A 16,750-nucleotide genomic window follows, 5' to 3' on the forward strand; every position below is an offset into this window, starting at 1 on the left:
AGGGACCTCATTAGGACCCCAGCTGTCCTTAAAGGGACCTCATTAGGACCCCAGCTGTCCTTAAAGGGACCTCATTAGGACCCCAGCTGTCCTTAAAGGGACCTCATTAGGACCCCAGCTGTCCTTAAAGGGACCTCATTAGGACCCAGCTGTCCTTAAAGGGACCTCATTAGGACCCCAGCTGTCCTTAAAGGGAACTCATTAGGACCCCAGCTGTCCTTAAAGGGAACTCATTAGGACCCAGCTGTCCTTAAAGGGACCTCATTAGGACCCAGCTGTCCTTAAAGGGACCTCATTAGGACCCAGCTGTCCTTAAAGGGACCTCATTAGGACCCAGCTGTCCTTAAAGGGACCTCATTAGGACCCCAGCTGTCCTTAAAGGGACCTCATTAGGACCCCACCTGTCCTTAAAGGGACCTCATTAGGACCCAGCTGTCCTTAAAGGGACCTCATTAGGACCCCAGCTGTCCTTAAAGGGACCTCATTAGGACCCAGCTGTCTTTAAAGGGACCTCATTAGGACCCCAGCTGTCCTTAAAGGGACCTCATTAGGACCCCACCTGTCCTTAAAGGGACCTCATTAGGACCCAGCTGTCCTTAAAGGGACCTCATTAGGACCCAGCTGTCCTTAAAGGGACCTCATTAGGACCCAGCTGTCTTTAAAGGGACCTCATTAGGACCCCAGCTGTCCTTAAAGGGACCTCATTAGGACCCCACCTGTCCTTAAAGGGACCTCATTAGGACCCAGCTGTCCTTAAAGGGACCTCATTAGGACCCAGCTGTCCTTAAAGGGACCTCATTAGGACCCGGCTGTCCTTAAAGGGACCTCATTAGGACCCAGCTGTCCTTAAAGGGACCTCATTAGGACCCCACCTGTCCTTAAAGGGACCTCATTAGGACCCCACCTGTCCTTAAAGGGACCTCATTAGGTCTGCCTTCCTTAGGACCAGACACCTGCATAGAGGCGTCCCTCCATGACCGCCCGCACACATGTCCAGCGACCCTGGACTGGACCGTAAAGGACGGAGGCGTAGTTCCCTTGCGGAGCAGGAACGCTGTCACTGCCATCGCCACGCAGCTTGTTGAACTTTTCTCCTCCCTCAGTGCTCCTCATGGAGGAGGAGGAGGATCTCCATCACACGGCGATACGATGATCCTCTGGTCCGTTTGAAGTAAAAACAAAATGGTTCCCAAAGATATTTAATTTTGTTGGCAGTGAACCGCAGAGGGACGGACCTTCGCCTCCGAGAGGTCGTCCCAGAAAAGCGCCTTCGATCGTCCGGCTGTGAGGATCAGTTTGAGAAAAGCAGCAGGACTCCTTATTTAAGGGGAAGTTTTTGTTCCATTAAAGCACTTTTTCAGCTCCTTCTGTTTCTGTTCTTCCTGGAAAAACTGGGACTTCTGGATGTTTAGGAAAACCAGTTAAAAATGTTAGATTACATCACAGATTCTCTGTTTTTAATTGGAAATAAAAAAGATTCACACTGATTCAACAAGGATTATGAAGCCAAATAAAAGACTAAATATATAATCATTCACATATTTTCTTTGTTGGCGACTATTGTTGTTTATTTATTCACCTATATTGTAAATGAACAGATTTAACAAACAGTCTATTCCATTTTTAGACGAAAATTTGTACTTTCTTTGGATCTATGGAATAAATTTTGCTCCAACATTATTGTTGCAAAGAAAATGTGTTTTATAAATAGATTTTTTTTTAATGCAATCCAAGAACGTCTTAATCAAAAATCGGCTCTCAGAGTAACTTTGCTGTTTTCTCAGATTTTATTATTTCAAATTTTCTATATATATATTTTTTAAAATCCAATTTTTTGTACAGTTTTTTTTTCAAACTTTTATTTAATGATTATATAGTTTTAAAATTTTATTTTTCCAAATTTCTCTTTTGCTAATTGGTGCCTGGTTCGCTGCTGCCTTGGGCCGGCCCGCAGTCTAACACTTCCAATAAAAACCATTAACATCATTTTGGATTTCTTTCCTAATAAAGTTATCAGACAGGATGAATCCAGCAGGGTTGATTTAACGGCTGTTTTTTTCCGCTGATGAGGCGCCGTCCCGCCATGGACCAAACCTGCCAGAGGTTCTGCTTCCTGCTGGAATCACATCATGACCCTGATCATGCTGCTCCTACTTATTACTGCTTTCATTTCTCTTTTTAGAATTAAACACACTTTCCTCTGAATTCTACTTTAATTATCACAGCCAATGTTTATGTGTGATATCCATACGTGACCTGAAGCAGCTTTTAATTCTTTTGTCTTTGTTCTGCTTTTAGTTCTATTTCAGCCAAACATCATAATGAAGCTTAGGTTCCAAAAAAAGAAAATTAAAATCAATCCTCTGGACTTTGTTTCCAAGTTTGAAGACGTTTCTCTTCCATCCAGGAAGATTTTTCAATCCTAAATGTCAGAAATAGCGTTTAGTTCCAGGTTTTATCCAGCAGCCCAACAAAGCCTGGTTTTAGTTTAGAAAACATGCAAATAGAAACGGTCGTTTGAGCGACCCCCATTCCAAAGGGGGGGACCTGACATTTGAATTGAAAACGCTTCCTGGACGGGAAGCAAAATGTTTTCAAACTTGGAAACCAAGTTCGGTAAATTGTTTTTAATTTTCTTTTTTTTGGAGTGACTCTGACCTGGATGACCCAGAATCTCCACCAGCCAGAGGCGTAACCAGAAAGTTTTTATAAAAGGCCAAAAGTGGACACCTTGAGGGTTAATCTACACTATTGCAACAGGAAAACATCCTGAATAAAGACCTTTGCTAACAGATAGATGCATATACAGGTGCTGGTCATAAAATTAGAATATCATGAAAAAGTAGATTGATTTCAGTAATTCCATTTAAAAAGTGAAACTTGTATATTATATTCATACATTACATACAAACTCATATATTTCAGATGTTTATTTTGTTTAATTTTGATGATTACAAATGACAACAAATGAAAATCTCAAATTCATCATATCAGAAAATTAGAATATTGTGAAAAGGTTCAAAATTGATGGCCCCTGGTGCCACACTCTAATCAGCTAATTAACTCAAACCACCTGCAAAAGCCTTTAAATGGTCTTTCAGTCTAGTTCTATAGGCTACACAATCATGGGGAAGACTGCTGACTTGACAGTTGTCCAAAAGACGACCATCGACACCTTGCACAAGGAGGGCAAGACACAAAAGGTCATCGCTAAAGAGGCTGGCTGTTCACAGAGCTCAGTGTCCAAGCACATTAATAGAGAGGCGAAGGGAAGGAAAAGATGTGGTCGAAAAAAGTGTACAAGCAAGAGAGATAACCGCACCCTGGAGAGGATTGTGAAACAAAACCCATTCAAAAATGTGGGGGAGATTCACAAAGAGTGGACTGCAGCTGGAGTGAGTGCTTCAAGAACCACCACACACAGACGTATGAAAGACATGGGTTTCTGCTGTCGCATTCCTTGTGTCAAGCCACTCTTGAACCACAGACAGCGTCAGAAGCGTCTTGCCTGGGCTAAAGAGAAACAGGACTGGACTGCTGGTGAGTGGTCCAAAGTCATGTTCTCTGATGAAAGTAAATTTTGCATTTCCTTTGGAAATCAAGGTCCCAGAGTCTGGAGGAAAAGAAGAGAGGCACTTCATCCACATTGCTTGAAGTCCAGTGTAAAGTTTCCACAGTCAGTGATGGTTTGGGGTGCCATGTCATCTGCTGGTGTTGGTCCATTGTGTTTTCTGAGGTCCAGGGTCAACGCAGCCACATACCAGGAAGTTTTAGAGCACTTCATGCTTCCTGCAGCTGACCAACTTTTTGGAGATGCAGATTTCATTTTCCAACAGGACTTGGCACCTGCACACAGTGCCAAAGCTACCAGTACCTGGTTGAAGGACCATGGTATCCCTGTTCTTAATTGGCCAGCAAACTCTCCTGACCTTAACCCCATAGAAAATCTATGGGGTATTGTGAAGAAGAAGATGCAATACACCAGACCCAACAATTCAGAAGAGCTAAAAGCCACTATTAGAGCAACCTGGGCTATCATAACACCTGAGCAGTGCCACAGACTGATCGACTCCATGCCACGCCGCATTGCTGCAGTAATACAGGCCAAAGGAGGCCCAACTAAATACTGAGTGCTGTACATGCTCATACTTTTCATGTTCATACTTTTCAGTTGGCCAACATTTCTATAAATCCTTTGTTTTTATTGGTCTTCAGTAATATTCTAATTTTCTGATATGATGAATTTGAGATTTTCATTTGTTGTCATTTGTAATCATCAAAATTAAACAAAATAAACATCTGAAATATATGAGTTTGTATGTAATGTATGAATATAATATACAAGTTTCACTTTTTAAATGGAATTACTGAAATCAATCTACTTTTTCATGATATTCTAATTTTATGACCAGCACCTGTATTTAAAATATTTGTGCTTTCTAGATAAAAGGTATAGAGGATATCGAACATCTTTCCCATTGTCATTACTTACCTACTTTTATCAACAATTATGCATAAAATTGATATTTACAAGTACTAATATCTTCATAAATTGATTATTAAGTTTTTATTAAAATAGTTATCTATCTATGATTTCAATAAGACTCCTTTCAGAGACACATAATTTTCTCTTTACCCCATAAAATACAAAATCTGGTTCTAAAAAGAGCATTAATTGATGTTTATAATTAAATTAACCACAGTGGTTTGTTGTCAAGTATTTGTTAATATATGAAAAATTAAAATGTTTTAAATATTTCACTTGAGAGTATTACTGCTGCCACTGTCTGTCTTATTACAGGGAGAAAAAAGGGTTGATTGGCTAAGAGTGGCCATGGCCCCCCCTGGCCCCCCATCTAGCTCCGCCTCTGTCAGCAGCATGACTCATAGGTTCATATTTGAAATACAAAATAAAAACTTTATTAACAAGCAGAAGACCTATTTTCTCACTGCCACCTTTAAACAAATCAGTTTAGTTTTTATGGATTTAAATGGAAAAGTCAAGTTCAAGCAAAGACTTTCCTGTAACTTTACAGCCTTGATGAGGAAATATCTGCAAATCGCCATTTTTCGGGTTAATGTTTACATTTAGATGTTTAGCATAAAAACAATCAATTTAACAGGAGCAAAAGCAGCAACATTTGACATCTGGGTTCATAGATTGATGTTTAAATCAGATTTTTCATTTTAATAAATCTAAACTATAAAGGTTAAACAGATCCTCCAGGGATCAGATGAAGGAAGGTCAGAAACAAACATTTGATTCTATTTTCTCGGGAATTTAATTTTCTGGATGTAATTTTGGATAAAATCTTCCAGATTTATAATAAAATCTGAAATGTTGTGTTTTTCCTCCTAAAGCAGAATGTGAGGAGCCACGTGATGCTCGGACATCCGGGTTACCTTGTGGAATGCAGCAGGTGAGTTTGCGGTGGGCGGGGCTTAGATGAGACGACAGAAACCGGTGATCGACCTTTGAGACCCGCAGGCAGCGGAGCTCCCAGTATGGCCACAGACTTCACTCTGGACTCGGTCCTGGTTTTCCTGCAGAGCTGCGGCGGCTCGGTGAGGAACTCGGACCTGCTGCTCCACTTCAGGCCCTTCCTGCGGGAACATCCGGATCACGTCCGGAACCGAGAACTCTTCAAGAAGTTCGTCAACTCCGTGGCGACAGTGACTAAGATCGACGGAGTGTCCAATGTGGTCCTCAGGAAGAAGTACAGAGGACATGTCCCCGGAGAAGGAGCCTGGACAGAAGGAGCGGACCTCCTCCCTGCCGGAGCCACCCTGCCGGCGGCTGGCATCATGGACGCGGACCAGGACCAGCTGGAGAACAGGTCCAACATGAAGCTGAGGGACGATCTGAGTCCTGGATCTGCAGCTGGGTCCGTCCAGGTAGGACACCAGGTCCCAGCCTCCGCCCCTGACAGACTGGTCTCTGTCCCTGCTGCTGCTGGTCCAACTGGGAGACATCAGGACTACAACCCTGGACCAGTCAGTGGACAGGAGATCCCAGAAAGAGAGGATGTTCCAGAACCGATCAGAGGACAGCAGACCCATTATCAGGACCCTGTTCCCGATCCGATCAGGGGACAGCAGACCCATTATCAGGACCCTGTTCCCGATCCGATCAGGGGACAGCAGACCCATTATCAGGACCCTGTTCCTGATCCGATCAGGGGACAGCAGACCCATTATCAGGACCCTGTTCCTGATCCGATCAGAGGACAGCAGACCCATTATCAGGACCCGATTCCTGATCCGATCAGGGGACAGCAGACCCATTATCAGGACCCTGTTCCCGATCCGATCAGGGGACAGCAGACCCATTATCAGGACCCGATTCCTGATCCGATCAGGGGACAGCAGACCCATTATCAGGACCCTGTTCCTGATCCGATCAGGGGACAGCAGACCCATTATCAGGACCCTGTTCCTGATCCGATCAGAGGACAGCAGACCCATTATCAGGACCCGGTTCCTGATCCGATCAGGGGACAGCAGACCCATTATCAGGACCCTGTTCCTGATCCGATCAGAGGACAGCAGACCCATTATCAGGACCCGGTTCCTGATCCGATCAGGGGACAGCAGACCCATTATCAGGACCCTGTTCCTGATCCGATCAGAGGACAGCAGACCCATTATCAGGACCCGGTTCCTGATCCGATCAGAGGACAGCAGACCCATTATCAGGACCCTGTTCCCGATCCGATCAGGGGACAGCAGACCCATTATCAGGACCCTGTTCCTGATCCGATCAGGGGACAGCAGACCCATTATCAGGACCCTGTTCCTGATCCGATCAGAGGACAGCAGACCCATTATCAGGACCCGGTTCCTGATCCGATCAGGGGACAGCAGACCCATTATCAGGACCCTGTTCCTGATCCGATCAGAGGACAGCAGACCCATTATCAGGACCCGGTTCCTGATCCGATCAGGGGACAGCAGACCCATTATCAGGACCCTGTTCCTGATCCGATCAGGGGACAGCAGACCCATTATCAGGACCCTGTTCCCGATCCGATCAGGGGACAGCAGACCCATTATCAGGACCCGGTTCCTGATCCGATCAGGGGACAGCAGACCCATTATCAGGACCCTGTTCCTGATCCGATCAGGGGACAGCAGACCCATTATCAGGACCCTGTTCCCGATCCGATCAGGGGACAGCAGACCCATTATCAGGACCCTGTTCCCGATCCGATCAGGGGACAGCAGATCCATTATCAGGACCCTGTTCCCGATCCGATCAGGGGACAGCAGACCCATTATCAGGACCCTGTTCCCGATCCGATCAGGGGACAGCAGATCCATTATCAGGACCCTGTTCCTGATCCGATCAGGGGACAGCAGACCCATTATCAGGACCCGGTTCCTGATCCGATCAGGGGACAGCAGACCCATTATCAGGACCCGGTTCCAGAACCGATCAGAGGAAAGCAGACCCATTATCAGGACCCGGTTCCAGATCCGATCAGAGCACAGCAGGTCCATTATCAGGAGCAGATCTTTGGACCCACCAGAGGACGTATTGTCCTCCGTCAGGATTACAAACCTGAACTGACCAAAGGGGAGGAGATGGACCTGGCCCATGTTCCTACCAGGAGATCGCACTCACCTCATCAGGGAACCATTCCAGAAGCCAACAGGGGACACATTGTCAGCCGTCAGGATCATGTCCCAAACCCAGTCCAAAGGTGGGATCCCCCACCTAAGGGAACCTTCTCAGAACCCTTCAGAGGACACGTTGGCCATAAGGACCATGTCCAAGAACACCCTGGAGGACATAGGGCCACTCACCAGGATCTCTTTAGAGGACAGATCATCAACCGCCATGTCCGCTTCCCTGGACCGGTCCGAGGACAGCGGATGGTTTATCAAGGTCCAGTTCTAGCGCCCATCAGAGGAGCGGGTACAGCTCATCAAGATCCGATCCAAGAACCATTTAGAGAAAACTTCATCAGCCAGTTCCCCAGACCCTTCAGAGGACAGAATATTCCTTATGAGGACATGAGAGGTCAACCCTTCAGAGGCTGGGACGTGTCTCCTCACATTCCCATGACCCCACCCATCAGAAGAGGACAGATCCAACAGAATCCAGAACTTCTGAGGGGACAGCCGATCCCTTATCAGGTTCCTGTCCCTGAACCCATCAGAGCACAAAGAACCTCCTATCCGAACTCCAATCCAGAACTTGGCAGGGAACAGCAGATCCAACAAAATCCTGAACCTCTGAGGGGACCAAAGACCCCTCAGAACCCAAAACACCTCATAGAACAAATCAGTTCTGATGAGGAACCTATTCCAGAACCACTTAGAGAACAAAAACACTCTAATCAGGAACTCATTCCAGAACCCGTAAGAGGACAGCAGGTCCCTCAGAATCCAGAACCCGTCAGAAAACACCAGGTCCCTCAGAATCCAGAACCCGTCAGAAAACACCAGGTCCCTCAAAATCCAGAACCCGTCAGAAAACCCCAGGTCCCTCAGAATCCTGAACCCGTAAGAGGACATCAGGTCCCTCAGAATCCTGAACCTGTTGGACAGCAGGTCACTTTGACAGACCCTGACCCGAAACCAGTTGGTCAAAAGGAGGATCAGCCTCCTCTGCCCCATACGACTCGGACCCGCCGCTTCAGACACCGCCCGAGCTACAAAACCGCCATCTCTCAGGATGAAGATTACGAGGAGGAAGACGAGGAGGAGGCCCCGACTCGACGGGCCTCAGCAGGAGGACCTTGGCCTCTGAGCGGCCCGCTTGGGGATGCGGGGAGGACCCTTTCTACTTCCTCACCCTGCATCACTGAGGTCCCTACTCCCCTCACCTCCTCTTCAGGGAGGAAGGTTCCTCAGATTTACATCCAGGACTCGGAGATCTTGGCCCCTCAGGCCCCCTCAAAGGTCCGGCCCAGACTGGAACCAGGACCTGTGGAGTCTATGAGACGCAGTCTGCCCTCAGACGTAGAGGGCCACTTTCAAGCGTCGCAGTCTGAACACCATCCTGCCAAGCATCCAGCTCGGGCCTCAGAACCAGGGCCCGGTCTGAGCCGGACCCCGCCGTACTCCAGCGTCTCCAACCCTCCTTCTGACGGGAGGTCGTCCCTCGGCGACTGCTCTCCATCTTGGACCAGCAGCTCTAGAGGAGGTAAGAGTCACCTCTTTGTCTGGACCTTCAGAACATCTCCTGGCTTGGTTGAGAAGGGTTCTGGATCTGTTGTGAAGGTCGTCTCTAACCATCAGCTTTAGAATATATCTCTCTTTATTGTCTGTTTCCTTTGGCAGATGGACCTGCAGCGGTGTGGAAATCCCAGGAGGTCCTGCAGGAGTCCAGCGGGACAAAGCCGGACGGTCTGGCTCCTCGTATTTATGGGAGGACACCGCTCCATCAGTCTATGGGCAATCTCTACGATGAACAGCCACCTTTGGGAGAGCTGTCACAGCTGTACCACTCCACCGACCATCTCCATGACCACCGTTTCCATGACGACCGGCAGTTCCCACTCAGAGGGAAGCCCGTCCACCTGTCCTCAGGTGAGATCTAAAATCCGCTCTTATTCTGAACTCTGGATCTTCTGGGTCGTTCTGCCAGCTGTAGCTCTGCCTCAAAGGTGATTCATTTGGTTCTTGGCTGTTTTACGTAAAAAGATTTTTTTATTTATTTTACTGTTAAACAAACAAACAAAAAATATAGCAAAGACGTGAGAAATGATCCAGTGTTCAGCCTCCAGAAGAAAAGGCTGGAGAGTCGGATCCATATCAGATGTAAATAGTGGATCATCGTTTTAGACTTTTAGACGTCCGTAAATTTCAGGAAAATCTCAGGCTTCTGCGGTTCTGTTCAGAGGTGTCCCGTTTCTTCATTTCAATCCCTTTCAATATATGTTGCATTTGTTAATTTGTCTGAGACTTTTTACAGCTTTAGCTTCCTGGTCGGACGCAGTGTTTCTAGCTCATTTTGGATTCAGTTAAACATCACGGCTTCAATTATTTCCTCATTCATCGCTCAAATGGATGCATGTCAAACATTTTGCATCAATGCTGTTGGTTACAATAGTTTTTTTTTGTTTGTTTTACAACATTTTAGCTTTAAACTGTGGTTTCAAAGCAGGCGTATAAGACCCGGTACATTAGTGGATAATGTTTAGAGTAGTCACATAAAGTACAAATACTTTGTTAGCTTACTGAAGCAGAAATGTTGGCTATCTGTACTTTACTGGAGTCATTATTTTTTAGACTTTTTACTTTCTATTCCTTACATTACATAAATTAACTCGTTAGTTTTGTTTAATTTTAGTTCATTTATGGCCTCTCGGTATTTAAAAAGGAATAAAAACCATCAAAGTAATTAGTTTCATCCAGACAATTAATTTCTCTGTGGTTGGACTTGGTGCTGCCCCAACTAGTTGCTCACCACATACCAAAATAAATAGGTTTTTAAGATGATGCAAAGTTATTAGTTATAAAACTAAGTAAATGAAGTATAAGGAATTTATCATCCAGAATGGTAGAAAAATGTTCCTTTAACAGAGTAGAGCAGTAAAGCTTCTGGCATTAACAGTTTTTCCTGTATTACTTTTACTTTTATACTTTAAGTCGTTTTAAAAATGATACTTTTACACTTTTACTGGAGGAAAAAGTTGAAGTTGATCCTCTAACTTCTACTAAAGTTTTTTTAAACAGCAGGATTTATATTGGAGGAATAAACATGAATAGTTTGGACGCCTGTGGTAATTTAATTCTATTCAGTTTATTTCTATAGCTCCAATTCACATCATGTCATCTCAGGTCACTTTCCAGTTCACCAGATCATCCAGTCAGATTGATTCAAAGTTTTCTATCTAAGGAAAACCAGCTGATTGCATCGACTCATTGACTCTTCAGCAATCCCTCACACTAAGCATGCTTGTAGCGACAGTGGAGAGGAAAAACTCCCTTTGAACAGGAAGAAACCTCCAGCAGAACCAGGCTCAGTGTGAGCGGCCATCTGCTGCTAATGTTCTAGAAGTGATGGCGCTTTAGTTTTCAGTTTGTTGTGCGTTTCAGGTGTCTGTCCTGTATTTTAGCAGAGCAAAGGGGGCGTCTTCTTCCTTTGATCATAGATCAGTTCACATCTGCTGAAGTTTGTGTAAAACTTCTGGACTTTATTCTGTTGATCTGAATTCATTCCTGATCAGTTTTTATTAGAAAAATCTGGATTAGTGATCCGGATCCTGGTTCTGACCCAGAGATGCTCCATCCAAGAGAAGATGCCCCCACCTCAGGAGAAGAAGGTTGACATCAGGCTTCCTCTCTGCTGAGCCGGTTAGGTTACCTCTGCTCAGCTATGGAGGACCTTTAGGGTTCCGGGTTCTTCTTGAAGTTCTTCCAGAGTGATTTCCGGATCTCCAGCCTCAGAAAAAGAGGCGGTCCTTCTCAACAAACGATCCGGAACATCTTGGCTAACGTTGTCAATGTTGTCAGACTCTGAAGCCACACTGCATGTTCCTAACACGCTGATGTTTCAATGACAACAATAGGTTTGCAGGCTTGGTGCTGCAGCCCAGATCAGCAGATGTTTGGATTTAAAAAAATGTTAAATTTTAAGTCAATATTTGTTTTCATTCTAAGATAAAAACAAAAAAAAATGTTCTTTATATCTGTAGTAAATAAAGAATTGAAAATTTCCTCCATCCTGCAGCTGATCTGTATGACGATGCAGAGTCCAGCGACGGCTCCATCAACTCCCCACATGTGAAGCTCCGCCCATCCGCGGCTCGGCGGATGAGCAGCCGGCTCAGGAACCGCAATTGTCAGAGCTTGGGAACCGACCTAGACCATCTCCACCTGGAGAAAACCTGCTCAGAGATCGAGGCCGCCAGACTGCAGCGCCTGCAGCGGATCTCCTCGTCGCTGAGCCTTCCCCACCACCTGTCATCCTCGTCGCTGTCGTCCTGCGCTACGCCGCCTCGCTGTCCCAGCCCTGTGGCCAAGATGGAGGTAGAGGGGAGGAAGGAAGTCAAGAGGAACCTTCACTATGCTGGAGAGGTAGGGTTGAAATGTCTCATTTGTGTCATTTCTTCACAATGGATGTTTTTTGCAGGATGAGATTTTTTAGTTTGGGTGAAGCAAAGGTCGCGCACGGCGGTGACAGCATCATGCTGCGGCACTGCTACTACTGCACACAAAAAGAACAGAACAAAAATGGAGGTGAGAGAGGACTCCCTCTGACTTCTTCCAGATGGTTTAGACCTGGAGTCAGAGGAACAGATCTTAGAGATGTCAGACTGCAGGAGGCGGGCTCTGCTGGGAAGGTGGCCTATCAGGAAGCAGAAGCCAAATCCTATAGGATGTATGGAAAGCTCTCAAACCGTGTTTCTGTCTGACGTTTTTTTTTTCTGGTCCACAGTCGCCGCTTCCTCTGGATGCCAACGAGCACGCCTGGATGGTGAAGGGGGCGGCGGGCGCCTGGCCCGACATCTACACGCTGTTCAGAGACGACGCCTCGCTGCTCAACAAGCAGGACTTCATCTCCGGCTTCACCGTGCTGCACTGGATCGCCAAACATGGCGACCACCGAGTTCTCAACACCCTGTGGTAAGCTGCTCTCTGGAGCTCTGAGATGCACAGGCGATGTTTGGCATTACACAAAGCAGGAAAAGGACTGAACTGCAGGAAATGATGTTTAATTCTAAATCAGAAGGAAAACAGAAACTTTCAGCTCAGAGGATTATTTTTTATCTTTTACATTTTATCTCTGACAGGTTTGGCTGCTTTTAGACCCATATGATGATATATGGAGCTAAATAAGAGCCATAAAGTTTCGAAAAATTATTTTGGAAAAGAAATCTAAACTCTTTTTTTTTACTGAAAAAAGTTCTTTGAGAAGTAAAATAATATTTTGAACTGAAATATTAAATTAAATTCAGTTTATTTCTATACCGCTAATTCACAACACAGGTCATCTCAGGGCACTTTCCAGTTCAACCAGACCATCCAGTCAGATTGAATAAACAGATTTGAAGAAAAAAAAGCTGAAAACAAAATTTTTATAATTATAATTAACTAATTATTAATTTTTTTTCCTGTTTTAAACGACTGTGGGGGCGGGGCTTAAATTACCTGTGGAGTGTATTGATGACTAACGCGTGGACAAAATATTCCCGTCATCTAAGCCCCGCCCCCACAGCTCTTACAAATAGAAAAAAATATCTAGTTTTTTTTTTCATTTTAAAATCTTTTTTTTCCAGTTTTCAATTTTCTTTTCAGTTTCAAATAATTCTTTTTTATTAAAAAAAAATTTTTTGAACAAACTTTATGGTCCCAATTCAGCTCCATGGATTATTTTTTCCAGGTTGTTCTTTAATTTCCTACGATTCCTGAATGCAACATTTGGAAACATTTCTGTCCAGGTGCCTAAGCTGTCAGTCATCGTCCTCCATTGGGAACCTGCTAGCTCTAAGATGCTAACTGGTTAGCAAGATGCTTCTGACAAACCGACCACAACCAAAAAGCTTGTGAACCTTCCGCCACAACAATCCCGCCCCCTTGATAATCGACCAATCACATTCACTTAATTCACTCGTGTAAAGTCGGGAGAATTTGGAAATGAAACGGTTGGAACAGCCGCTTCCCTACGACTTTAATTACCGTAAATTATTTTGAGGCCTAATCAATGCAAGTTCACTGAAGTTACATTGCCATGGCAACGTCACGCAAGCTTAATGGTTACCGAAGAGGTATCCCGCTCGTGGCAGCAGACAAGTAAATTTACATAGTCTAATGACAAAAAACGGCACAGAAACACATTTTAGATTTTTGGGGAAAACAGCAACCAGTGAGGAAGAACATTAGCACCGCGACCATGACAACGGAGAGCAGACGGAGTCAGGGGACTGTCTGCCCGCCTCTGATGGCAGCTGCACAGGTAGGCCCAGCCGCAGCACCTGCAACCCAACCTAGCATGATTGGATTTGTCCAAAAAAAAAAACAAATTTTCACAGCTCCCCTTTTCAAAACGACTTCCAGTGACCCTGGTTATATCAGGCAGCCTTCGCTGTCTCCTGTCACCTTGATGGACCCGTTTCCATAGCCGTCCAGGAAGTAAAACATCTGTACAGAGATCAGGTCCAGGTCTGCAGCAGAGACTGTTAATGTGACCAGGATGGAGGAAAACATGGCGGTACATTCTGGGATTGGATTTTCCATCTCTGGTTCTGAATAGACCCAAAATGTATCATCTGTGGTAGAAGCAGAGAAAGAACAAATATAATAAACTTTCTATACAGCATCTATAAAGCAATAAATGTCCTTTAAAGATTCAGGGAGGAGCGGCGGCGTCCTGACATCCGACGGCGATGGTACCGATCCATCACCGGTTCCCTGTTGGTGTGGATATTTGGGTGGGTGTGTCCTTCCCTCAGCCGGACCGGAAGCTTCAGCTGCTCTCTGCTCTTGCTTTCAGGTACGGAGTGGAGCAGAAAGGCCTGACCTTCAACATCGACGCCAAGTCCACGGGCGGTCAGACCCCGCTCCACATCGCCGCCATCCACGGCCACAAGAACATTATCCGCTTACTGGTGAAGAAGTTCGGCGCCAACGTGAAGCTGAGGGACATGGCGGGGAAGAAGCCCTGGCAGTACCTGAGCGACAGATCGCCGGACATCCTGCAGCTGCTCGGGGCGCCGCCTAAAGCCGCGCTGGTCGAGGAGGCGGGGAGCAGCGAGCCCGACTGGAAGCCGACAAAGCAGCGCCGGCGCCATCACCTGTCGTCGGCCTCCTCGGCTCAGAGGCCGCGGACGGTGGCCCAGATGGTGAAAGTCTCCAGATCATCGTCCATCGCCGCTTTACTCAAACATAAATCTCATCGGTTTTAGATCCCAGCTGGATCTGATCGGCCTCCGCGGGTCTGGATCTGATCGGCCTCCGCGGGTCTGGATCTGATCGGCCTCCGCGGGTCTGGATCTGATCGGCCTCCGCGGGTCTGGATCTGATCGGCCTCCGCGGTTCTGGATCTGATCGGCCTCCGCGGGTCTGGATCTGATCGGCCTCCGCGGGTCTGGATCTGATCGGCCTCCGCGGGTCTGGATCTGATCGGCCTCCGCGGGTCTGGATCTGATCGGCCTCCGCGGGTCTGGATCTGATCGGCCTCCGCGGGTCTGGATCTGATCGGCCTCCGCGGGTCTGGATCTGATCGGCCTCCGCGGTTCTGGATCTGATCGGCCTCCGCGGGTCTGGATCTGATCGGCCTCCGCGGTTCTGGATCTGATCGGCCTCCGCGGGTCTGGATCTGATCGGCCTCCGCGGGTCTGGATCTGATCGGCCTCCGCGGGTCTGGATCTGATCGGCCTCCGCGGGTCTGGATCTGATCGGCCTCCGCGGGTCTGGATCTGATCGGCCTCCGCGGTTCTGGATCTGATCGGCCTCCGCGGGTCTGGATCTGACCGGCCTCCGCGGGTCTGGATCTGATCGGCCTCCGCGGGTCTGGATCTGATCGGCCTCCGCGGGTCTGGATCTGATCGGCCTCCGCGGGTCTGGATCTGATCGGCCTCCGCGGGTCTGGATCTGATCGGCCTCCGCGGGTCTGGATCTGATCGGCCTCCGCGGTTCTGGATCTGATCGGCCTCCGCGGGTCTGGATCTGACCGGCCTCCGCGGGTCTGGATCTGATCGGCCTCCGCGGGTCTGATCTGAACACTTTGATTCTTATTTGGGTTTTTCAGCTCAAACATCGAGGCTGAAGCAGCGATTCTTTCATCAGAACATTATTCAGATTGTTAGAGAGGAAAGAGGAGATAAAGGATCTGAAAAAACACTTTGTTCAAACGGTACAAGATTGATCAGAACCGATCGATTCTGACCGATTGGCTTTGACCGATCAGTCAGAACCGATCGCACAGAGTAAATCAGTCAGAACCAATCAATCAGAGCCGATCAATCAGAGTCTGATCTGATCAGTCAGAACATTTTAATCTCCTTTGATTTTTCTTCCTGTTTTAGTTTTTTTTTTTTAGGTGTTTGAATCTTTTTGGTCAGTTTTTATGCCTATTTTAAAAATGAACCCATTCTGCCCTTTTGTTTGTAAAGTTCTCTATAAATAAAAGTAAACTGAATAAATATTGTTTTATACAAAGATAATAAAGTCATATATTCTACAACATTTAATCTTTCCTTTATTTTAGTGCAGATTCACAGAAAAGAAGCAGAATTTAAACTTGGATGCGTTGATCTGATTTTAGTTCTAGTAGATGTATAGTAATATATAATCAATAATATAAATGATGAAAGGAAACAAATGTTATTTTCCTCAAATCTCTTTTTGAAATTTTTATAAATTTACCCTAAAGTACTTTTTGACTGATAGAAAAAAACAGTTGGATTAATGGAATAATCTGTAGCTGCAGCTCTACAGCTAACACCTCCTCCATAAATCTAACGGGGATCAAACGCACCAACCAGACATCATTCTTACTTTTTTGTCCTGCAGTTTAAAGGTTGAGATTTAAAGTTTAAATTAGTTAGACTCTGATTCAGTCTCATGTCTCCAGTTTGTTCTCATAGAAGTGATGATAATGTATTAACCGGTCTGAGGGGTGTTTGCTTTTCTTTATCAGATGTTGTGACGCCGCACAGTATCGAGAATCTTTGTTTCAGACGTGTTTTGGTTACGCTGTTTGTGCGTTAGGATGGTTTCTTCCTCCTCCTATCAAACTGTCCTCCCTGCGCTGATCCTGCAGGTCCTGTCAGGCCCAGAAACCCTGCAGGTCCCG

The 16,750-nt window shown here is 46.2% G+C and overlaps 1 protein-coding gene across 1 annotated transcript; it reads left to right on the plus strand.

Annotated features, from left to right (window-relative positions):
* The first annotated feature begins 5,414 nt into the window (after positions 1–5,414).
* Positions 5,415–16,140, plus strand: LOC119784882 (nuclear receptor coactivator 6-like). The gene is made up of 5 exons (XM_038287146.1): positions 5,415–9,151; positions 9,289–9,537; positions 11,684–12,030; positions 12,392–12,579; positions 14,447–16,140. The coding sequence occupies exons 1-5, from the start codon at positions 5,506–5,508 to the stop codon at positions 14,856–14,858; spliced, it is 4,842 nt and encodes a 1,613-aa protein (XP_038143074.1). The 5' UTR covers positions 5,415–5,505; the 3' UTR covers positions 14,859–16,140.
* The last annotated feature ends 610 nt before the right edge of the window (positions 16,141–16,750 follow it).

This window comes from Cyprinodon tularosa, unplaced genomic scaffold, assembly GCF_016077235.1.
Source record: "Cyprinodon tularosa strain WSP-4 unplaced genomic scaffold, ASM1607723v1 ctg236, whole genome shotgun sequence".
NCBI classification, from domain to species: domain Eukaryota; kingdom Metazoa; phylum Chordata; class Actinopteri; order Cyprinodontiformes; family Cyprinodontidae; genus Cyprinodon; species Cyprinodon tularosa.